Below are 25,349 nucleotides of genomic sequence, written 5' to 3'. Positions count from 1 at the left end.
AGTAGAGACACTGTTCATACCCTAGCCCAAAAATATAGCCAGACCCAAAAATGAATAAAAGCCCACCTAAAAAAGGTAGCCTCATCTACTTCTACCCGACCTCATAGAGGTCGGGCACAACAACTACTCAGAGTTACTTATTTGAACAAGTAACTAACTCCTAAGATATCTCCTATTCATCTAGAAGGGAGATCTAAACAATTTCTCTAGAACTACTCTAAAATGTGGTTATCTTTTCCACTATAAATACACTGATAACTTCAGGTACATTCAGAATCCAATCTACTAAAAAACCTACTTTAAACTCTTGCTAACTTAGGTATCGAAGTCCCTTGTAGATACTACCCCCACTTCCTCATGAGAAACTCGGACAATGGCACCTCGGCATCAACAGAAGTCGGACGTTGCCCTAACAGGAGTCTAGACCTCACGTTCAGACCCAAAAGTAATTTCGTTTCAAGTAACCCTCGAAACATTTATTATAGATTTAATTATTTTATTATGATAAGTATAATTATTTTAATAATTAATTATTTTATTATAAATTGTTGGGTGATTTCTTTTATATTTGCAAGTAGCATTTGCATTTACTTGTTTCATTTCACCCGTTAAAGCAAGTCAAGAACATGGGGGCCAAAGCCCAAAGGCCAATTTCACTAGAGTATGAATAATAACTAATGTATGGTTTTTGATATCAAACGGGGCCAAAGGCCCAACAAACAAAAGACAACTAAACCGCCGCAACACGGACGAACTTCGTCCCTCTCAAGTCGAAGAAGATGATGGCTTGTGTGATGCTTTGAGCACGCTTCGCAAGTACATCGGCAGTGAAATTAGCTTCTCGAAATACGTGGCTGCACGAAAAAGCCGTGAAGTTTGCTTGAATTCGCCAGGAGCTTTATGGCACAGGTACGGAGAAGACCACCACACGCACCCAAGCTGCCCGGTTGAAAGACAGAACCATCCACGTGAGCTTTGTCCATCCCTCTTCTGCTCATAAGGGGTTGTTGATATATATAACTCAATATTCATGTCAAATGAACTCCCTTGCCACGCTTATTTTTCTGCTCTGCAAAGTTAACTGAATAGCTCAACACTTTCTTTGTCGTGAGAACAAAGGAGATGGCAATGAAGAGATTGCTATTACTGTTGAAACCCTTCAACGTATCTGCACCACCACCTTCCCAAACTCACCCTCAGGTAAAATCCTATGCTCTCTCTCTCTCTCTCTCTCTCTCTCTCTCTCTCTCTCTCTCTCTCTCTCTCTCTCTCTCTGTATTCGCTTACCCATGATGTTTAATCTCTTTGACATCATTCCTGTTTTTCTATTTTCTTTGATGGTCGTTGAGCCTTTTGAGAATATACGGTTGGAGGTTTGGCTCTGCAATTTCCCTGGTGCACGCATTGTGCTTGATAAAATGCCAGACTGTGGTTGTGTTTAGTTGGAGTCAAAATCGTCACTTTGGGATAATATGTATATTCCTTTAGGGTAACTTGCACTGACCACTTAAAAGGATATTAACATGGCATCCCTTTATATGTAAAAGTGGCACCATGAGATTTAAGTTATATGGCACTTGATATCCTTGTATTTATAAAGGCTGGTGCATACCTTATTTGTAAATTTGAGATTAGGGAGGTCAGTGTAGACATGATAAATCAAGGGGTTTTGTCTATAACATTCAACTTGGATACTACTAATAGGCTTTACTGTAACAGTTGCTTGCACAATTTGAATCTTATTGGTAAAAATTGCAGGTCTTACATTTCTTGGATAGTAGGCATAAGATGCACCATGAAGCCGTAAACTTCTGTCAAGCAATTGTAAAGAAAAAGTCAGTGCCATGGAAAGCTGTCGTCCGCAATAATTTGTCTGAGCCTATTAAAGATGTGGACATGGTTGTTACAGTTGGTGGTGATGGAACCCTTTTGGAGGCCAGTCATTATATGGATGACACGATTCCTGTTCTTGGAGTGAATTCTGACCCTACACGGATTGATGAGGTTAATGTACATGTAGTTTGTTTTAAGGTGGAATCACATGCAATTGTCTTTATATGAAGTTAGTAGTCAAGAACTCTTAGATGACAATTTAGTCAAACATGTCAAATCATCTAATGGTTTTCAACTATTTACTTCACATTAAAAAAGCTACACGTGAGTCTTCACCTTGTTCTAATATTGATATATTGGCTTTAGAATTATACATATAGAAGTGAGAAAATATTGTCTCACAAGGATTTTGGTCACCAGTTAGGCAATTACCAAATACACTACCTTGATACTAATTAGACTATGAAAACTTAGGATTAAAGGAGGCTTTAGTGAAAATTAATAAAATTACTAGAAAAACAAAAGTTTGATTATATATTTTTGGTTCTTTAATAAACATGAAAAGCTAAGAACTAGAAAAGTAGGCAAATTTCAAAGAGAGCTAGGGTTCCAATAACTTTCTAATGAAATGATGAATTCCTAATTAGTCAAGTTCTATTTCATAATTGATGGTTAATTTCCCTAATTTATGTAACACCTGATTCTTTGGTATGTTAGTTCTCTTTTAGCTAAATGAAACTCTCTAATCCCTTAACCATATTTCATCTAGAAAAGCTTTATCAAGTATCAAGGAAATTTCCAACAACCACATAATCATCATCTACTCCAGGATAAATGTCAAATTATGGTGGTCATCATATAAACAAGCACACATACGAATTTCCCAATTCTATATGTGAACCGTAGATACACTTTTAGTGGCCATTTCACAAGAGTGTGAAGAATTATGATAAACACTCAATTAATGGAAATAGAAATTTGCATTAAGTGAAAAAAAAAATCAAAGTAATATCACCAATTCACCATCTTCATCCTAGCTATGGAAATTAAGTTGTACATTGTTAAAGAAAAGTCAAAACAAGAGAAAGAGAAGAAGAAATTAGCAAATTCCAACACCTCATTGTTTGCAATTTGACAAAATGAAGTTTCCAATCCACTTGAGGTTGATGTTTTCTCTTTTTTACCCTCTCTGGATTGTTCTAGCTCCTAGGTCTATCCAAGAATGACCTAATTTATGAAGTTAGTTATTTAGAGTATAGAGCATGTATGTAGAAACAAGATTAGTTTGTAGTGGATGATCTGGTATTGGTCCATCATTGACACACAAAATGATACAAAGTTGCAGTAGATGCCTTGACATTAGGTTTGCTCCAGCATTCATGTACAATAGAGCTCTTCAAGATTCAATTTCCAAGTTTCTTCTTTCATTCTTACAATTTGTAAATAGTTAACAAAACACTAAAATTAGTGCACTCATTTTGACACATGAAAATTTACGAACTTTGATTCCAAAACTTAATATATTTTGGTCATATTTCACTTACAATAGGTGGAAAAGTTCAGCAGTGAGTTTGACGCTACCAGAAGCACTGGCCATCTTTGCGCTGCAACTGTTGAAAACTTTGAGCAAGTAAGATTAGCTATACCTTTGGAGTAAAATACTAGCGCAATGTTTTTTTTCTTCCTTTCTGTTCCTTTTGATGATTCTATTGTCATATTAGATAATGATGAAATGATCCTTTATTGATGAACTGCTTCAATGCAAATCAATCTATCAGAGGAAAGAACTATAAACTTCAATTTTTCTTCTGGCCACCTCCATCATTCCATCAGTTTCAATGCACCATGAAACAATAGATATAATCATCTTAGCTGCTTTTGATTTCATTGTTAAAAAATTCAGGTTTTAGATGGCATACTTGAAGGTCAAATTGTTCCTTCCAAGTTAACGAGGATAATGACATCTGTGAATGCACATCAGTTATCAACTTTTGCTCTGAATGATATCTTGGTTGCGCATCCTTGTCCGGCATCACTTTCTAGGTTCTCTTTCAGGTAAAGCTTGTATTTACTTCCTTATTCTAATCTCAAAGCATTAATTCTTTGGCTCCCAGCCCCAACAAAAGAAAAAAAAAGGGGGGACGGAAAGAGAATAATTTTAAAAAAAAGCCAAAAGAAGTCAATTACGCATGTACATTTGCAGTATAAAAAAGGACGATCAGTTCTGTTCACCACGAGTTAACTGTAGATCAAGTGGTCTAAGAGTCTCAACGGCTGCCGGTTCAACAGCAGCAATGCATTCGGCCGGAGGATTTCCAATGCACATTTTATCACAGGATCTTCAGTACATGGTAAGGGAGCCGATTTCACATGGGGCTGTGTCCAACTTCATGCATGGATTGGTTGAACATGACCAGAAAATGGACACTACATGGTCTAGTAGAAGAGGTGTGATATATATTGACGGTTCTCATGTCAATTATTCCATAAAGAATGGGGATTTCATTCAGATATCTTCTAAAGCACCAGTTCTGAAAATTTTCTTGCCTCATCAACTGTTACAATTGAAAAATGCTTGAAGTTAATTCACAACATGCCGTCATCAGCAGAAGGGTATTCTAATGTCAGAGGACAGAGCAACATCCCATTCCCTCATAGTAGTTGTGCTACAAATGCAACTTAGAATCTCATCCCCATATACGTGCCCCGAAGATGAAAAAGTTTCTTGATGTATAATTGAATATATCACTTGATAAGCTCCAATGGCCCAATGGGGAGTATTTTCTTGAGGGGGGAGTTTCGAGGTTCATCAGATATACCTGTCTTTCTGGAGGAACAAAGATTCTAGTTATACACTTGTACACACACCCCACCTTGTGGCACAATGAGAAATAACAGGCCTTTAAGATATTGTATTGGTCTAAAATATTTTGGTGCTAAGAGTCTAGGAACAGAAACACTGCTTTTGGAATCCATTAGATGAGCAAATATGCCAGTCCCCTATTGGTTTGATTGTATGCTATGCCTGTAATTTTTTGTTACATTCTTTTTCAATGGTTAGATACAGTTTAAAGTTCAGATAAAAATTAGGTTCTCTAATGATTTTCATCTATCAATATATGTTTGCATGTGTTGTTGTTAAGTATCTAAGGACCTTAAAAGCTAGCTGTTAAGGGGGAAGAACCACTCTCCTTATATACAACATCAAGCATCCCATACTAATACCCAAGTCCCTAACAATACACCGGCCCTGGAGAGCCGACGTCCACGGCGGCTTCACTCTATCAACACTGACCCAACAGTAGCCACTTTGCTACGGTCTATCAGTAAGGAAAGTGGAAAACCACACCTTAAAAGCTAGCTGTTAAGGAAGAAGAACCACTCTCCTTATATACAATATCAAGCATCCCATACTACTCGATGTGAGACTTTGAGCACCCATAATACCCAAGTCCCTAACAGTTGTCAATTCATGAAAACTTAAAAAGTTTAACAGCATTTTCTTGTGATGAATTTTTTCTGATTTAATTATTTGCATACTGTTGCCTTGATTGGCATAGTTCAAATGCCAATTTTTATTTATTTATTTATTTTGGATCATAAATCACTCACTCTACATACTGAGACACACATAGGAACCCAGTTTGGTTCTTCTCAGAGGCAACCTACGTGCCAGGATGCGAAGCGCCTCCAGCCACAAATGCCAAAATTGATATTGAAATGAAATGCTTAGCCCAAGATAACGTCAGGTCTTGGCCCAAAGAATTTTAAGTTTAAAACAAAACAAAGAAGCTTGCTTTTGATTAGAGACAGAACACATTTTTGTTTATGGTAACAAAAATAATTTTTTTCCCCTCACGGCATCTCTGCATCTCTTAACTTAGCAACTTAAAGACTAATATAACGGATATTTAAAGGTTTGTCATTAAAGAATGAGTTGTCGCTGCAGGCACAATATAAGATTCGAACCCTCAACACTTACTTAAACAGATTTGTGAGCTAACTACTAAACTAATCTAAATTAATAAAAATAAAAGTAATTTTCATTTTTATCAATGTTAATGTGCTTAGAAAATAATCTGCCATTAAAAATAATATTATTCATATATGGAATGAAGACAATTCAACCCAAAAATCTACTGAGTAGCGACCAACCTTACAACTTGACCCAATAGTAATGAGTTCAAGCCGTCTGACCTCTACGGATCGGACCAATTAAGATACAAGTTCTCACCACTTGTATTTGACTAGATTTAGGGAGCAAGTCAAACACTCTCCCATTATTTCGGTTATCAGCACTCCAGGGATAACCACCCCATGAGAGAATAACTTCTCATATAATAAGGGAAATAATTATCTATTACCATCTAAAATTATTCTCAAAGGATAATTTGGTCACATCTACAATTTTATAAATATTCCAACACTTAAGTATTTTTCTAATCTAATTCTATACTAAAATTGCTAAAACTTTTGCTAACTTAACCACTTGATTTCAAGTAACTTCTCAAAATAAATTATTTGTTTTGTAAAAATATATATGTAGTCCATTTGAAAATTTAAAAAGGGCAATGTACTTAAATAAATAAAATGAGAAAATTCTTTATGTGATTGCAACATTTGGATTACGTAAGTGTGAGTATCTTGTTTTGTTTTGTTTATTATGTAAATCGTGGGAGCTAATCACGATTTCAATATGTTCATAAACCGTGGGAATCTTGGACGGATTTCAGCTGAAAAACTGAGCATAAACCGTGGCTGCTCACCATGGATTATAAAGGAAAATAGGTAGCCATAAATCGTGACTCTCACCACGGTTTATGAAGAAAAAAGCTCTAAACATGAAACCTCCCGGCATCCCTGCCTACCACGGTTTATGCATAGAGAAGTAACACATAATCTGTGGATAGTCATCGTGGACAGCATTTGTACCAAACCAAAATTATTAACTTATATGGTTTAGGGCTCACTAGATACTCTGTGATATACTGTACTGTATTCTAACTTGCAATTCGGTCTCAACTTTTAACAAACATAAATAGAGAATTCATTATATGCATGCATGCATTTTTTTAAAAATGATATTATAAATAATAAATTAAATTTTTTATTTATAATATTATTTAATTGATATATATCTAACTTTTTCTTCTTCATTCTTTTTACTATTTCAACTCTTAGAATTTACAATTATCTTTTACTCTTTTTATTCTTCGGTAATTATTTATTGACTATCCTGATGTTTATACTTATTTTCACATAATATTTTATGTACATGTTCATTCACATAAGATTTTTGAATTTTTTTTAGTTATTTTTAAAGTATTATTCATTTTTTAAGTGTAACTAAAATTAATAATTTAATATAGCCGGTACATGCGAACTTTGTCCTCCATGGCTCCACCACCCAAATGTCACCAAAACCTTCAAACCTTCAAACCTCTCCCTCAAACTCTCTCAACCACTAAGGTGCAACAATTTTGGTTTGGCACAAATGCTATCCGTGATGATGACTATCCACGGATTATGTGTTACTTCTCTATGCATAAACCATGGTAAGCAGGGAGGGTTTATGTTCAGAGCTTTTTTTTTTCATAAACCGTGGTGACCAAGCACGATTTATGGCTACCTATTTTCCTTCATAATCCGTGGTGAGCAGCCACGGTTTATGCTCAAAGTTTTCCAGCTGAAATCCGTCCAACGCTCTCACGGTTTATGAATATATTGAAACCGTAGTTAGCTCCCACGGTTTACATAGTAAACAAAACAAGACACACATGTAAAGAGTTTTCAAATGTTACAATCAGATAAAGGATTCTCTCATTTTATTTATTTAAGTAAGTTGCCCATTTAAAAAATAGTTTTTATTTTATTACCAATGATTATTCAAATCTCAGCTATTTATACACAATAAAATAGTGTTATTTTCTAGTTGACAAAGCACGCAATACTTTTTAATTTTTATTTAGCAATAAGTGTTTAATAATGAAACTTTCATCCATAGAAAGAAATGAAAAAGAAATTTTGATCTCCCAACATCTATTTCTCTCTCTCTCTCTCCACTATGTTTTCCCTATATATTTTTAATTTTCTCAATCCATATGGTTTTAGAATAAAATATAAAATTTTTTGGTGCATAGTAAAATAGAATATGATAATACAATAATAAAAATTGAAAAAAACCCTAAATATTTTAGTAATCTTTTTATTCTTTCAAATATTTTTCATTAAAAAAATTATTCAAGATACACTCTGATACTAAATACAAGTTCTTCAAATTAAGATTTAAATTTAGTTTAGATTCATAAATTTAGTCTTTATCAATTTTAATGAGACATCTTTTATACTAAATAATTTTTATTAGAAGTAACCTTATAAAAAGCACAATTGAACACTAAACACAAGTACCATTCTAAGAGTGATTCATGATTCATCTCATTGTAGCCTCTATTGTTAGACCTAACACAACCTCTATTGATTTTTTAAAATACAATTGATTTAACTTGTTTCTTCTTTTTGTGGTACAAAATATGTTTATATTGATTTAACCATCTAAAGATTGATTGAATTTTCACAATCAATGTAAGAAAAATATCCATCTCTTGATCCAATACACTCCATTCGTTGAGATTCAACTTTTGAACAACTGTTATTTCCCTCCCTTTTGCCTAAAACTATGGTGTATCTCATCTCATGCTACAAAATATCCCACTAATGCCAGAAACTCATTTTCATTTCCCCTGCTTTTGCCTAATCCATGGGGCCTCACTTCACGCCTTGGAGATCACTCTCAACCCTTATTCCATTTTCTTTAAGGGACAACACTTCATAAATGCATATAACTTAACACTATGCCATCTCATTTTGCTTGCATAACTGAGAACATCTCACAAAATCAGTGGAATATGTATTCTCATTCACTCATCAAAGAAACATGAAGAAAATAAATGGGGGAAATTTTTTCAGAAATAGAGTGAAAGGAAAGCAGTTTGTTATCCAGAGACATTATTTGCTATATCATAGACTAATAACTCTATTGACCATTTTAGACTTACATTCAATAATTTATAAAATATGCATAAATTTAAGTACCATTCTCTTTCAATAATTTGATGGAATATTTACGTATAACATTTTTCATATTATAAATAACCGTATTGTTACAGTGAATCATGATTAAAGAGACCAACATTCAAGTATTCCAACTGTAATAATATGAAGCTCAACATCTAGCACTATGTATCCCATGATAAAATCAAACTGTGCGCAAGACAGATCCCATTCGACTAGAAACTCAATCTGAACTCCAACTATATTTCGCTGGGTTCAAATTTTTTATGTTTACATGGTGTCGATTTTGAGTTGAGTTTGAATTATGTTTTGACTCGACCTAATCCGATCAAAACAATAAAAATACATATTTTATAACGAAATTAATAATAAAATATTATATCTTTGTACTTTAATTAATATTTTTATATTATATAATACTAATACTATTATATAATATTTTTTATATAGTATTTATTAAATTTAACATTCAAAGGTCATGCCTTATTAATTTGTTGTATAAAATTATTATAATAAATATATGTCTAATTGACTTGATTTAACAACAGTTTTAAAAATTGGACTGAATTGATCAATTCAACCGGATTAACCGAAAACCAACAATTAAATTCATCCCTTTTAGGATAAATACTAATTATTAATGAATTGGTAAAAAAAATTAGAAAAATCGATTAAAAAATCGATAAACAGGTCAAAATGGAAAATTCATGGCACCTTCTTGACTCTCTGCCATTAATAATAGTTTTCCGAGTCCAAAAGGTAAAGTAAATATAGAACATCATTTTAATGAGAGATGAGAGATGAGACATGAGACATGAGATGAGAGATGAGACATGAGAGATCTTGGTTCCTCCTCCATAATTCACACCAATGATATCTCTCCAAATCTCCGTATCTCCACCTAATACTACATTTTTATTCTCATTAAGCGAATTTAATCGATCTCTCCTGCATTCAATGTACAAATCCTTATATTCGGTTTCATCATTAAGTGGTTTCTATTTCTATTTTCTAACATTAGAAATTAGAACCCATTGTGTAGTATTATATATATGCAGGGTTTACAACTTTAAATGGCAATGAAATGAAATATTCTATCAATATTTCTTATCTCTTTCTACCCTTGCTTATTTTCATTTATAGAAAATTAGTGGTTATAAAGATATTATGGGACTTTAAAAATTGGACACTAAATAATAATTAGTTTCACACAATTCTCTTAAATTAGTGATGTTAATTTTTAAAATTTATTTTGTTTTATAAATAAACGTCCATTTAGTAATAAGTTATGTAATATTTTCTTTTTCTAGCTATACACCTTATTAATACTAATTTACCTTAGAACATGTGATAAGAGACAATAAATGAACAAAATAATTATAGAGAGAACTTTCATCTTAAAAGGCTTTTAGTCTTTTTATATAATATTCGTCATTTCTCTCGATTTGTAATTTAATATACAATTTATAAAATTAATAGGTTCTATTAGGTTAGTTATATCTTCTGTATTATTAACAATTTCCATGAAAGATATTAAAATGATGTCTTTGAGTAGTTATATTTATTTAGAAACTATGCAAATAATTTTCTTCAATTTTGTTGTTAATAATTACGATATTAAGATAAAACATATATTTTTTTTTTATTTTGCTGACACAGTCTACAAAATTATTTTATTATGAAAGATTTTGTCATTTTAATGACTAATTAATTAGTAAAAATTTATGTGAATCAAATGCATAAGTATATACCATTATGTAATAACTATTTTTAGTGTATATAAAACATTATATATAAAATAAGATTTGACTTTTATCTATACAATCAGTATGAAAAATTAAAGGAAATTATGATTGCTTATGGTCCTCTATTAACACCAATGTATGTTTACTATGAAAAGTTTTGTGAATTAAGTTTTTCTTTTTTCTTTTTTTTAAATGTTCATTTATCCTTCTTTCTCTCCATCTCTCTTTTTCTTATTAACTGAAAAAGATATATATTTAAATTTTTAATTAGTTGATCGTTTAGTTGATTTAAATCATTCTCTAGCTAGTTGAATCAAATAATTTGACTTCAGTGTAACAAAAAAAAAGAAAAAATATGACTTCAACTTGAGATCGTTAAAACAATAAAAAAAAAAACGAATTAATTTACCAATGACTTAAATTCACATACAGTATAATATTTATTTTAATTTAGAAAAAAAAAAAAAAGGAAACAAGACAGCTTAGATTTTTGTTCTTTTTTAAAGAGTGAGATTTTCTTACAGCAACGATGAAAAACCAAAGCAAAGCCAGCAAAGGCGGTCTCCCTTGCCACGACACTACCCGTTTGCTGCCACGTGTACATGCTGCTTCGTGGCCTCAAAAATATCCTCCATTTTCTCTTCTCTTCCTTCTTAAACCCTCCACCTTCCTCTTCCTTCTTCCACAAACCCCCTTTCCCCATTCCCTTTTCTCTTTCTCTCACTTCCCAAGTGGGGTTCTCTTAATCCCCCTCAATTCCATTTCTATCCTTGGATTGCTGGATAAAGCTTGAAACTTTCTGGGCTGGTGTTGGGTTTTCTGAGTCGAAGGAAGCAAATTTGGTGTGGGAAAATTAGGAAAAGAGAAAAGGAAAAAGTGGTGATAGTTGAAAGAGGATGAAGATTCAGTGCAACGTGTGTGAGGCTGCTGAGGCTAAAGTTCTTTGCTGTGCTGATGAGGCTGCGCTTTGTTGGGAGTGTGATGAGAAGGTTCATGCAGCTAACAAGCTCGCTAGCAAGCACCAGAGGGTTCCACTTTCCATGTCTTCTTCTCACATGCCCAAATGTGATATTTGTCAGGTAAATTCTTCTTCTTGTTTCCTTAAATGAAAAAATTATATATATAAATCTTAATTGGTTTTCGTGGCAATTGTTTATTTGTTTTGGTGGTTGAACCAAAACACAAGATTTTGTACAATTTTTTGCATAGGTTCTTATTTTGGATTGTTGTAACTTTTATGCTGCTGATTTTGCATTCAGTATATGAAATATTTTAATGATTGATGCTTATTGCTAGTGCAGCTTTTGGGAACTTCATTGGAAACTAAGCTCAAGTTTGATATGATCTTCATAGGAAGTGTTTGTAACAATTTGTATCATTGATAAGATTTGTGGTGATTCAAGAAAGTTCTGGGGGCAATTTAAACGGGTTTTGTTAGACATGCCTCCTCCTTTCCATAACAGATGTACATAGAAAATGACATAAAATCTTGATAGATATTATTAGTATTAGGAGCAGTGAAAACATTTGGAATCATGTTGACAATTAGTTGTGTCCTGTCTTATACTCTCTCTCTCTCTTTTTCTTTTTTTCTTTCTTTTCCCCCTTGTGTCTGATCTTTTATTCATGGCATGTTTCATTTTCATGGAGATATCTACTTGTTTATTTGTCTTGCCTTTTCCAACTCTTCTCCCATGCTGTGTTTATATTTTTATTGTGGTGGAAGTTGGTACATTTAACTTTCTTTAGAAGGTGCTTCACCAATGTCTTGATTACACAAGTTCATAACTGTGTCTGTTTGTCTTTAATATCTTCTTTTTGAATATGGAGTGAATTTTTGTTTTCTTGGGAATTGGGATGTTGCAATCTAGAAAAAGTGAAAAACTGTTGCTTTTGCTTTCAAGAAGTGGTTTTACATGAATAAATACGTTGTTGACAATTTTGGTTGAGTTAGTACCTTGTTGATTTGTTACTTGTTTTGCTTCAGTTTAAATGAATTGTAGAAGTGCTTGTCATTTTTGGATCATGTGATTATGGTTAGGATCTGCTATTCATTACAGGAAGCATTTGGCTATTTCTTCTGTCTAGAGGATCGAGCTTTACTGTGTCGAAAGTGTGATGTGGCAATACACACAGCGAATACTTATGTCTCCGGTCATCAGAGGTTTCTTCTCACTGGTGTAAGAGTAGGTCTAGAAGCAACCGAGCCCGGTGGTACTTCTTCAACTTCTTTGAAGTCGGATTCTGGGGAGAAAGCTTCCGACACCAAGTCCTCTTCTGTCTCCAGAAAGGTGTCGATGATGCCCCGGTCGTCGGATTACAATGAAATGTTACCCCTTGATGCTGGGGGAGTTGGTGAGATGCCTCCGGCTAAGGAGTCTTATGGTGGTGGTTCTACTGCCGGAAATATCTCACCATGGCCGATCGAAGAATTCCTTGGCCTAAATGATTTCGGTCAAGGTTATAATTACATGGAAGGATCATCAAAGGTATGTGCATAGTTGTTCCAATGCACCCTCATTTGATTGTTGGTTTTTGTAGAAAGATTTTATCCTTAATTGTCTTGTTTACAGCTATGGTTAGATTCCTTAGGAGGTAAAAATGAAACTCGCCCATGAAAATTTATACCTCAACTTTACCATCAAATCGAACACTCCCTCAAGGGTGCTTGAAGTTTATAGGTTCCTTATTGCGGAAGTTTCGTGATTAAGCTTTTCACTTCTAGTTTCCCTGATGAATTTTTGCAGGCTGATAGTGGTAAGCTTGGGGATTCTGATTCTCCAGTCTTAAGATCCGTGGAAGAGGAAATGGGAATGGAGGACGATGATGAGTACCTGAGCGGCGTTCCGGATTCATCGTGGACAGTTCAGCAGGTCCCTTCTCCTCCTACAGCTTCGGGGTTGTACTGGCCGAAAGACCCTCAGTTTTCATCCGACCATGCTATGTTTGTTCCGGACATATGCTGTTCTACCATGCAAGAGACTCGGTCTTCGAGGCGGCGGAGGCACCACCTTTGAGTTGGTTTCTTCTCAGGTCCCTACCCTCATAACTTAGAGAAATGCTTCTCATTTGTTGTTTACATTATATATGATATGATATGAAGTCGTCTCATCTTACACACAAGGTTTAAAGTTGATTAGCTACAATGCTTCAATTCATGGCTGTCTCAGCATCTTCTTTTTAGAGCAAGATCTCTAACTCTTCAATTGTCATTGTGATTGTGCTAAAAACAAAAGGCAGGAATAAATAATTGATGGGAAATGTTAAAGGGCTTTCTCACATTTGTTGTAGAATCCATATATATATAGATGCATCTCTATTTTCGTTATCATAGTGATCTTGTTCTTCTATATTGGTTGTGTTTAGAAGTTTGCTCCTTTCAAAAAGGATTTTCTTTCTTTTGAGAGCTATTATTTGCTTAAAAAGTAACTTGGATCTGCTCTCATATTTGAGACTTTCCTGTTTTATTTAAATTTTGGGAATGATTGGATAAAAGCTTATAAATGATTGATGTAACATGTTCGTCATAATTGAGTTACCACTCACTCGACAAGTTGTCCCACCTCCTCATTTTTATGTTTTGCTTATAAGGATGCCTTTAAATTGGACCAATATTCAAACAGCCTCTGCAATTTTTGTTTTAACAAAGAAGGCTTTGCGTGCGTTTGTGGATTGCATATATTCATGTTTTGCTAGTTAATCACACAATTGTCAATTTGCACCGGCAGAAATTAGAGTGAGATTTGAATTCGACCTCTATGTGAGTACGGAGAGATTATATTATTTGAACTATAATTTGTTGGTAAATTAAATGATTTGATATGTTTATATTATTTGAACTATAATTTGTTGGTAAATTAAATGATTTGATATGTTTATATTATTTGAACTATAATTCGTTGGTAAATTAAATGATTTGATATGTTTGATTAAATTATTTATATATTAAAATTAGTTATTAATATATTTATATATAAATATATATATTATTTAGTTTATTTATAATATATATTTGTATTTTAACATAAATTTTATATTAGTAGTTAATTTTAATATATATATAGTATAATTGAATAATTTTTAATTATTTATTTACATGAAGTAATTGCATATAAATTATCTCATCATTTGTCACACACTCACACTTGTGAATGTTTCTTATTTATTTATTTATTATATCTATATTCTTTGCTTTATTGCAACTTGCAAGTAGGAGAAGATAAATCCCAATATCTTTGGGGGATAAGTCACGGTAGACACAGTCTTGTACTTGCATATGAGATTTCTCTTTCAACGCCAACTGTTATTCTTAAATTCTTTTGTCTTCTACTCCCCTCTCCATTTTAATGCATTCCTTCATTTTTTTTTTATATTATTCGGTAAATATATTTTGAGATATAAAATTATCGCTGATATATAAAACAAAATTGAGAGAGTACTATCTATTGAAATTAGTCAACGAATGTTGTAAAAACATCTGGTAAAAAAAAAAGAGAAAGTATAGGGAGCCAATGAGCGTACAATAGGTACAATGAAGGTTTAGAAAGTATTAGAGATATCATTATTAGTGTTACATTATCCTGGCATGTTATGTTTTTGGGATGAGTGGTTTCAGGACATGGTATAAGAGTTTCAGATCTTGAAGGTCAAGAGTTCGAACCTTGGTGAACCCAAAAAGCTTGTATTATTCATTTGATTTATAAACCAAAGATTTAGCCCATTGTACAATGCCCATTGTACACATTGTACAGCTATTAAACAGACAAGAATCGAGTGTTCAAAATTTATACCATATAAATCTACGACTAAAAAATTAAGGTTTGGATAGGAAGTTATGATAAGCAGAAAGTGATGCCTTGTCTGTTCCTATATGGCTGCAAGCCTGAATGAAAATGCTAACAAACAATCACCTTTCTCTCTCTCTCTTGATTGCCATAAAAGATTTGGTAGTGATGGAGTTAACTCATTAAGCCATCATATTAACGACTACGTGGCAGATTAGTAGTTGAGCAATGTTACATAAATAATAATTTAATTTAAAGTTATTTTATTTAATTTAATATTTGTAATTTTATATATGTAATATTTATAATTATATATTTATTTTAACATTAATTAATGAATATAAACAAAAAAAAAACAAGTTATAACTTTTTTTATCATCAAATTTTGGCTCCCAAACGTTATTGTAGTAGTTTTGGTGGGGGGGGGGGGAACTGTTTTCTTTTTTAATAAAAGGTTGGAGTTTATAAAGTTTGGGTGAATTCGATATCAGATAAAGTTAAAATAAATTTTGTTTATTGATATATTATTTATGAAAATGTTATACAGACACTAAAAATTAGTCACTTAATTATTATTATATATATTTATATATAAGTAGATGAATTGTTAAATTAATTTTTTATATATATTTTATATTTAAATATATATTCTTTACGAATAATTAATTTAATGACAGAATTTTTGTGTGTATAGTACGTCGCACGGTTGATTATTTACTAATAAGAATTTTATAACCGCGATAGAAGACTTGAATTGCCGTTTTCTTAGAGATATGTTTTAAGTTTTTATCATTTTTGCTAATTTTCTTTGGTTTGATGATTTAGTTTAGGATCATGGACTAAGATGCAGTTCTTTAATCAGAACCTCGCTCCCTCTTTAGTTTATGTAGATTCTAATTTCTAACTCTTACTATTTCACCAGGAAACAAAAAATCAATGGATAAGATCCTTGTCCGGTTATAGAAAACTGTTAATTGGTCGTTGGTTAGTTTTTGCAATTGAATTATGTGTCCCACAACAACTATTGACACATAAATAAAGTGTAATATGGTTTAGATTAATTAAGTGTGAGGATTGATTAACTTTGAGAGCGAGATCCATAACTTACAACAACAAAATCTTATTGCACTTATTATATTAAGTGGGATCAGACAATCCTATTAAATTCTGTTATGTATTATGTTTATATTAAATTTATTTTTACCTCCCTATTTATTTTTCATCCCATCTACCATTCTAATTAGATGTTCTACAAATTTTCTTTTCATGTATTCAAATCACCTAAAGTTAAATTTCTATTTTTGAGATCCATAACTTAATGACTATTAAATTGCATATAAAACAACAAGAGACTTATGAATGCTCTAATTTAAAAAAGAACCTGTGTAAAGTATTTTTAAGTGCTATATGAATTTTAATATGTTCATCAAGTGTGGCCCTACGCGACTAAGATTTATTTCTCTCTCATTATCTCACTTCTAAAAAGCACACTTTTCAGGTCATATATAAAATCCGAATGGAAAAATTCCAAATAAATAAATAAAGCGAAAGTGCATTGAAATATGTCTGGGTTTGCATGGATATCGTTGACAGCTACGATCAAGTGGGACGATGATATTTCTTTATTTGTTTTCACACTATTCCATGTTCCTTTCAATCGGAGGCTGAATAAAAACAACAAAGCAGATAGACAAGAAGCTAAAAATCAGACAATAATAAATTGAATGGAGAATGGTGAATCTAAGTCTCAAGGGCCAACAACATGGATATTCTTTTGGGATACAAGCCCTCCCAGCCATTAATATCATATTTATTATTTCACCTAAGTCTACTACCTTTAAATAACATTTGGGCAAGTAATGTTAGGTAGGGTTTGGAAGCGACACAGAAATTGAAAGATTGAGATTGAGAGATTGAGACTGAGTGAGAGAGATTGAGAGATAAAAATTGAAATAAATTTTCGTATTGTGTTTGGTATAAAGTAGGAGATAAAGATTGAAATATGAATGAAGTTTTAATTTAATTTGTACAAAGAATAAAGTTGGAATTAATTAATTGAAATGAGAGTATTTTAGATATAAAATATAATTGAAGTTTTAGTTTCTGTCTCAAAAAATTTCAATCTTTTGTGTCTCTATTTTTTGAAAGTACTGAAATACTGAAATTTTGGAGACAGAAACTGAAATTTTAGTACTAATTTTTGAACAAATATAATATTGAGTCACAGTCTCTATGCCAGTACCTCAAAATAAATGCTACCTTAGGAATTAGGATGTGGCATAAATTTTAAAAGGTTTAATTAATTAGTGAAATTCCTATCATTTTCCTAAATTTGTAAATAAATTTCTGTTGTTACAAAAATATTAAAAGAAATGGAATATTATTAGATATATTTTTATAGGGACTTAATTAAACAAAATAAATAACAAGGATTTAATAATTATAAACGAAACAAGTTATTCATATTGTATATAAAACTAACACATTTTTATTTCTCTATCTTATTCCTGTTATTTAATGAATAACGTACTAAAATATAATATATTTAATATTACAATTTTTTAAAATTGAATATATTATTTGTATTTAGCTTATTGAAATATTTAAGAAAAATAATTGAAGCTCGTAAATTGTCTTCTAATTTTCAATTTTTAATATCTTTTTCAGCATATATATTAAAAAGATGAATTAAGACTTTTAACCATTAATCTATATTTGAATTCATATAAAATAATTATAAAACATTTTATTCCAAATTTTTTGTTTATAAAATTTTCTCCTGTGATACTTTTGATAATAACAAAGAACAGACAATTAGAATTTCTTTTTTAAAAAATGAACTTTGATATATAACAATATAATCTATCTAATTTGCAATTAAATCTTTAATTTATCATTTACAAGATTTTCAATTTAGTCCCTATAAGTATATATCAGGGAATATTCTATTTCTTATTTCTTTTTTCGCAATGATTGGGACTTAACTAAAATTTTTGTAAAGTAGGAGGATTTAATTAAAAATTTTAAAAGTATAGGCCTATTCACAAATTTGGTAAACCAACATAGGGACTTTCAAATTAATTATTTTCCTCAAATAAACTATATACTATTGATTCACTTTATTATATATAGGGATAAAGTTATATGCCAATAATTTGTCCAGAAAATTAATGTCACATCCAAATATTTTCGGTTGAGTTGAGTGAGTATTTTTGAATGAGTTTGGAATGAAAAAAAAAATGACCTAGTAGAAGAATTACTACAAATTATATTTCAAGTCAAATTATTTAATTTTTTTGTAATAAAGTTTAGAAATAATTTGTAAAAGAAAAATCAATATTGACCCTTAACAATTTTGGTTTATTCAATTTTGTTCCTAATAATTCCTTTTTATTTGAATCTTAACATCTTTAAAATTATGCAAATTATGAAACTAATTAAAACAATCTCGAGACTTAAAGTGATAAATTCATCTCTCATCGTTCATAACGAAGTATTAATATATTATATTTTTGAAATTATGAGAGATAAGTGTACTTAATAAAAAAGTGGTGATGAGAAACAAATTTATCATTTTTAATAACTTTTAAAAGCTATTTTCTTGTATGATTTGTATCATTAGAGATTTTAAATATAATAAAAAGAATTGTGAAAACTGATATTTTTTTAATGTAAACATTGTGAAAGACCAACCAAATTAATTACTTAAAAAAAATGTTGGAATATGATATCATCAGCAGCAAATTAAAGTCGAAAGAAATATAGGTACATGCATGTTACCAACTGTTGAGGCCCCTACATGTTCCAAGTCTTTGAATTTCATTGAATATTTACACACAAAACAGAACAAAAAAAATCCCCAACAGTATTAAGTCGTATGAAAAAAAAATTAATATTAAATTCTTTTTTTTTTTTTTTTATGGATGAGAATGGAACAACAAGACAGATACTATGTTGTGTGCATATTTTCTGCCCTGGCATGTGTGGGGCAGAAAATTGACCAAAGCAATCATGCAAACGTAATCTGTTTAGTGTGGAGGCTCTTTGGAATCAGATGTGGTTAGGTTAGTATCTTGCAAATGCTTGGCCTTTGTTTGTATGACAAATTGGCCTGAAATTGTTCAAGTGTCAATTTCAACATTTGGAAGAATGAGTTTTGAACACATAATATATGGACTAGGAGCCTTCTAGAATCTAGATCTAATTAGACATGTTGTGGCTAAGTGGGGGCCATAGTTTGATATCCAAATATCACTGTTGATGATTCTTCAAATTGATCATAAACCAAACTGATGAATTAAGTTGTATAGTATATTGCATTAGTTAATGTATGTATTTTTTATTATATTAGATTATCTATGTGTAATTATGAGTGTATGCAACATTTCTTTTAACAGTTATGGTGAAGGATCTAATTTAATGTAGTATATTGAAAGTTGGATTTTCTTATTATAAGAGAAAATGAGAAATGCTATGTGAACACTTAAATTGAATAATTACTATTGACAACTATAAAAATAATAAGAATAAATGTCTATTTTAATCTCTAATTATTAGGAATACGAACAAAATACATCTTCATGATTTAAAATTAACAAAGCGGTCCTCAGCTTTTATTGAAAATATCCATCGCGACCCTTTAATCGGAAGACAAATAGTAAAGTGTTGACGTATCAGTGGCTAATTCATGATATGAATTTGTCTCCTTTTAAGTAGGGAATAATTGCCCTTTGCAATCACTTCAAAACCTTGTTATTCCCATAGCATTCTCTTTATTCCTTCTGCTCGTTCGAACTTGTTAGGATTTTTCTTCTTTCTTCATCTTCTTCAAAGTTGATTGCAACTTGTTCTTCAACAAGTGCATTGAAAATTTTTTTAAACAACAATAAAAAATAAAAAAAAAATTGAGAAATCGAATGAAAAAGTGCATTGAGTCTCTGAAAACTTAGAAAAATTAGAATATGAAAGATTGAATTTGAAAATCTAACAGAAAAGAATTTGGAAAATTTTTGCAGGAGAGTAGAAGACAATACTTTGGAGATTGAATTCGTATTGCCAGAAGCTTATCAAACAATGCCGTTCTCTTTGAAGGTACGAGACTAATTTATACTCTTCTTTCTCTCAATAGATACCCACTTTATAACCTGGTTTCTACTCCAATGCCAACGTCTCGTTGGTGCTACTCCTTGTCCGTTGATGGAACGTTGAAATAGAGCCTGAAAATCGCCGCTTTGGGTTCTATTTGCTTTGCATGGTTAGTGAATTTCTAATCCTAGTTCCTTCTTTTGAGTTCTAATTTTGGGCTCTACTCTTAAATTCTAAACTTCCATTGAAGTAATCTGTTTGTTGCCGACGGTCTCTGCACCGCCGTTGTAAGTAATATTAGAGAACGACACTGGAGATTACGAAACGCAGCTTCTGTTTCAAATCCCAATGGAGTTTGACTCCGACAATGGTGGCTTCACCTTGAGGTCCAGAAGTTTGGTGTAATTCACGGCGTGAAAGTTCTTAGGGTGGAGGATGGAGGCACTGGCCTCGAATATGTCGCCGACAATTGTGACAATAGCCATACAATCGTCGACGGTGGTGCTATGCTCGATGACGAGAATTTTTGTTGGAAAGTCAGAAGAGTGAAGGGAGTACTTGCTGAGGAAGTGAGCAACAGAGGAACTATCAAAACTGACGCCGATCATACAAACAGTGATGACGGCCGTTTTGGCTATTGCAAAGGGGTCGATAAGTCCCGAATATGGACGCACAAAATTCACGTGGACTAGCCACTGACACGTCAACACCCCACCATTTGTCTTCCAATTACAAGGGTCATGATGGGTATTTCCAATGGAGGTTGGGGGTCGGTTTGTTAATTTTATATTGTGGGAGTGTGCTTTGTCTATATTCCAAATGATTAAAGATCGGAAATGACATTTACTCAAAAAAACAATGAATATGGCATGGATTATATACTTATTGCACAATGCATGCTTTTCTCTTCTAGCCAACTTGAATGTTAATATATAATTTTTGATATAAAAATTACGGTAATGCTAGGAAGAAAATAAAAAATCAATCGAGATAGTCAAAATTTGTCTTATTTAATATTTATTAATTGCTGCTAGAATTAATCAAGAAATTTTTAAATGGATATTGTTCCGAGGGTTACTTGAAATGTTGATTTGGGCTTAAACGTGAGGTCCAGATCCCTTTGTATGGCAGTGTCCGACTTATGATGCTGAGGTGCCGCCTATCTAAGTTCCTTGTGGGGTGGTACCTACAAGAGACTCCAATACTTAAGTTAGCAAGGGATTTAGGCAGGTTTTTAGTAGATTAGAACGTACCTTATACCTGAATGGTGTTAGTGCATTTATAGTAGAGTCAGTAACCACCTTTGTTGAAATAGTTCTACCTTTATTGATAGATAACTGTTCCCTTTATCTTCGGGAGTCTATTTATATCTCCTTTCTAGATGTAGCAGAGGGATATCTAGAGGCATTTACTTGTTTAGACAAGTAGAGCTGGACCCCTCTGTTGGTGTCTGACCTCTTAGAAGAGGTCGGGTATGGGATAGAGGCCACCTTCTAAGGTTAGGCCCCTTTATCTGTATTGGGTCTGGCTTTATGTTTTGGGGCAGGGTATGAACAGTGCCCCTATTTGAGTCCGAACTTTAGGGAGGTTGGGCCCAAGCATTTTGGCTTTAACGTCGGTCACCCGACGTGTTTTTGAAATTTTGAACGTTACCCCCTCAAATGGGGAGCGAACGTTACACGACAGTTTTCCTTGGATTTTGAGCATACTTTGATGAGGGTAGTAATGGCGGCCGTGCCCCTATCTCCCTTTATAAGGTGTTCTCCCTTCTCCTATTCCTCTTTTCACATTTCCAAAATTATTTCCTTTCTACTCTCTTTGTGAAACAGTGTTCGATTTTTCCTTTTAATTTCTTGCTTCTCTAGAGCCTTCAGTTCCGAGATTTCTCCTTCTTATTCTTTTTGGAGATATATCTTGGGAGAGGAACGTTCGTGTTTTTGCTAATTGACGTGCCCACCTTCGATTCACATCTCCTTCAAGGTGGGTTCTTTAGTTGTTTTGAATACTTGTCTTGTGCTTCTAAGTCTTTCTTGCCTATGTGTGAAGATTGTGAAAGAAAAATTGTTTCTTATGAGGATGCGGTTCTTCTTCTCTTCTCTCTTTTGGAAAAAATGCTGAGACTGAAACGGCTATCTTCTTGTTGTTTTGCGAAAAATAAAAACGTTTGCTTTGAACTGCATTACTTTTGACTGTTGCCGTGGGTGTTATTGCCCCCCAGATGGCGTCGTTACTATGCAACAATGTTTCATAGTAGGGATACCATTTTATTTTGTTGATTTTTTGAGTTTTTTCGACTTACTTTTGGATGAGTTCCGACTTCTTTTAGTAATAATTTTTTACTTTGCATCTGTAAGTATGGCCTTTCGCTCTGTCCTTTCGAGTATGTTGACTAAAGTCCCTCCTACTATCCTTTCTTGTGTTCCTGTGACCGATAGAGAGTATTATCAGGAGTTCCGTAGGCACCATAGTATACGTGAGAATAGGAAAGACGAGAGAAACTATGAATTAGTGGCGCCTGATCCGGAAGAGAGGGTGTGTTTCCCTCCTTTAGAGGACTCTGAGCGGCCTTTCTTTTATGCTTACAAATGTACTATGGTCTTGCAACCTCGCCCCTTCTCAATTGCACCCTAACTCCTGGGCCTTCCTGAAAATATACCAGCTTCTATGTCGGGAGCTGGATGTCTGACCTTCGATGAATGTGTTCTTTTATCTGTTTGTTCAAAGTTAGAAGGTTTTTGCCATCTTCGATGATTCCTTTCATGATTTTAAGAATCACTTTTTTAAGGTCTGGGGCGTGGAGGGAGTCCAACCTTTCTTTTTGGCCGAGAATCAAGAGTCTCTTTTTCCTTTTTACTAGCACGACACATTGGTCACCCTTAAGCCTAATGTCAAGGACTTAGATGAGCTTGAAAGGAGTGTTGTAGACTTTTTCTGGATGCTTGGGCCGAGCTCCTTACTTGGATACGTAAAGATTTTTAGGAGACCCTAGCCTTCTGAAGTCTGAGCTAGGTAGCTTTCTTTCTCTTTGCTTTTCTGAATTTGGTTAACATTATTGCTGTCTTTACTTAACTTTTTTCTTTGTTTCTGTAGAGAGTATGCCTTTGAAATTTGCTCATATGAGAACACTTAGAAATGCAAAAAAGAGTGTGGTAGCTCGGAATCTCCAGTTGCAAAAAGAACTCGGATCCTCCTCTACCCGATTTTCTCCGAAGAAGTCAGAGTCGGGCCCCTCTGATACAAAGATAATTATCCCAACTCTTACTTCCCAGCTTATACCCCTTGACCCTTCTCCTCAGTCTCCCTCCTCAACAGAATCCCCTCCAAGAAACAAAAGGTGGATGAGGGGAATAACATCTATATGAGAAATTTTGATGCGTTAGTTTAGGGTAAAAAGAACCTTCTTTCTCATCACCACGTCAGCATGGATGACGTGGTCCTTCGGAATCACCTCCAAACCTTAGCTTTTGGCGGACTTCACACATCAGTGTGTGTGCTACTTTGGCTAGGGAGTAGAGAAACACTCCTATTCAGGCCACAGTTAGTGCTCCTGGTGGCCGCCCGAGCTGATGTGGAGAGGCTTAATGATATTAAGAAGGACCTGAAAAAAGTGAGGGAGGGGTTTGAGGGCCGACCTGGAGAGAACTCGGGAGAGGTCGTGAAGTCGGAGCTACTACTGCTTTGGCCAAGGTGAAGATGAATAAGTCGGAGGAAAGCTATACTCGTGTCTATGGGAAAAAGCTGGAACTCCAGGAGGAGCTGGAGAAGATGAAGCAGAGATGCGCTGAACTTGAGGAGTCGGTGGCATTGGGGATGGGTGAGATGTTTGAGAACCTAGAGACTCAGATCAAGGTCTTGGCTCTCGACTTTGATCTTTGGACAATATTGTAGTGGATGGCAAGATCGTCCCTGCTCCTGAGGAAGATGAGGAGGAGCCTCCCCTTAACCCGAAGACCTCGGGTCCTAAGGTCAGTCAAACCTCAACGTCTGAAGCCCAGCCTGAAGTTGTTGTCATGGAGACCTCTTCTTTTGTTCCTACTGGTATTCCAGACATGCCTGTGTCTATTCATCCTCCAACTCCCTTGGCCAAGAGAAAAGATGTAGTCACGGGCGAGGACCTTACCCCTCTTTTTGAGGAAAAGTCCTGAGCCCTTTTTGTTTTTGTTTTGGACATCTGGAATGGCCCGACCTATGGATCTTATAACATTTTGACTTTTTTGTAATAGTTGGTAGTTTTTCTTGAACACTTTTACATTTTACTTAGTTGTTTCTACAACCTTTTTATGAAGTAATGTTCAAAAACTGTTCTTCTATATCAAAGAGTGTTGTTCTATCTTTTGTTTGTAGCTAGATTATAGTTTGCTTTGACTTTTGAGTCATAGCAAATTTTATTAATTTAAGAGTTTTCTTCCACAGTTCCAACTTCTAATAATCGGCCTTTATTAAGTTACTTTTACAGCTCGTTTTTTATCCGTCCTCTTTGAGGTCACTTTGTACGAGTTGTTTATATAACTTCTTACGTTAACATGTACCTCGTCGCTTTATCTTGCCGACCATGTTTAGGTCGGTCAATGATTTTCCCGGATTGCCAAGCTTAAATTAATGAAGAAATAAATAGGATAGGAATTTTTATTGGTAATTAATAAATTCCTTTAAAAATCTAATTACTAAAGGCTCGGGTACTCCTAGCCCTCGTGCTGGTGTCTCGTTAAAAACCCTTATAACCGGGAAAAAGAGTACACCAAGGCGCAAAGTTTGCTTTATCTTAGCTGTAGTATTTTCTAAGGTTACATGCGTGCCAATACCTCAGGAGCTCCCGCCCTTGGAGATCAGA

The 25,349-nt window shown here is 33.4% G+C and overlaps 2 protein-coding genes and 1 pseudogene across 3 annotated transcripts; all 3 read left to right on the top strand.

Annotated features, from left to right (window-relative positions):
- Positions 1–610: 610 nt before the first annotated feature.
- NADK3 (NAD(H) kinase 3) lies at positions 611–4,919 on the top strand. 2 transcript variants are annotated; one of them, XM_088496901.1, is made up of 6 exons: positions 611–1,200; positions 1,759–2,004; positions 3,383–3,463; positions 3,737–3,888; positions 4,037–4,413; positions 4,492–4,919. In XM_088496901.1, the coding sequence occupies exons 1-5, from the start codon at positions 1,123–1,125 to the stop codon at positions 4,410–4,412; spliced, it is 933 nt and encodes a 310-aa protein (XP_088353027.1). In that variant the 5' UTR covers positions 611–1,122; the 3' UTR covers position 4,413; positions 4,492–4,919. The 2 variants fall into 2 exon arrangements, with proteins under 2 accessions (XP_088353027.1, XP_088353028.1); XM_088496902.1 differs by having other exon boundaries at positions 4,082–4,919.
- A 6,258-nt stretch (positions 4,920–11,177) lies between these two features.
- LZF1 (light-regulated zinc finger protein 1) lies at positions 11,178–13,980 on the top strand. The gene is made up of 3 exons (XM_088497403.1): positions 11,178–11,728; positions 12,710–13,138; positions 13,397–13,980. The coding sequence occupies exons 1-3, from the start codon at positions 11,546–11,548 to the stop codon at positions 13,664–13,666; spliced, it is 882 nt and encodes a 293-aa protein (XP_088353529.1). The 5' UTR covers positions 11,178–11,545; the 3' UTR covers positions 13,667–13,980.
- A 9,670-nt stretch (positions 13,981–23,650) lies between these two features.
- On the top strand, positions 23,651–24,663 carry LOC148547787 (uncharacterized; annotated as a pseudogene).
- The last annotated feature ends 686 nt before the right edge of the window (positions 24,664–25,349 follow it).

Source organism: Arachis ipaensis, chromosome B8, assembly GCF_059453495.1.
Source record: "Arachis ipaensis isolate K30076 ecotype BB chromosome B8, ASM5945349v1, whole genome shotgun sequence".
Classification (NCBI taxonomy): Eukaryota; Viridiplantae; Streptophyta; class Magnoliopsida; order Fabales; family Fabaceae; genus Arachis; species Arachis ipaensis.
Note: the sequence above shows the minus strand (reverse complement) of the source record. Positions and strands in the feature narration are given on the sequence as shown.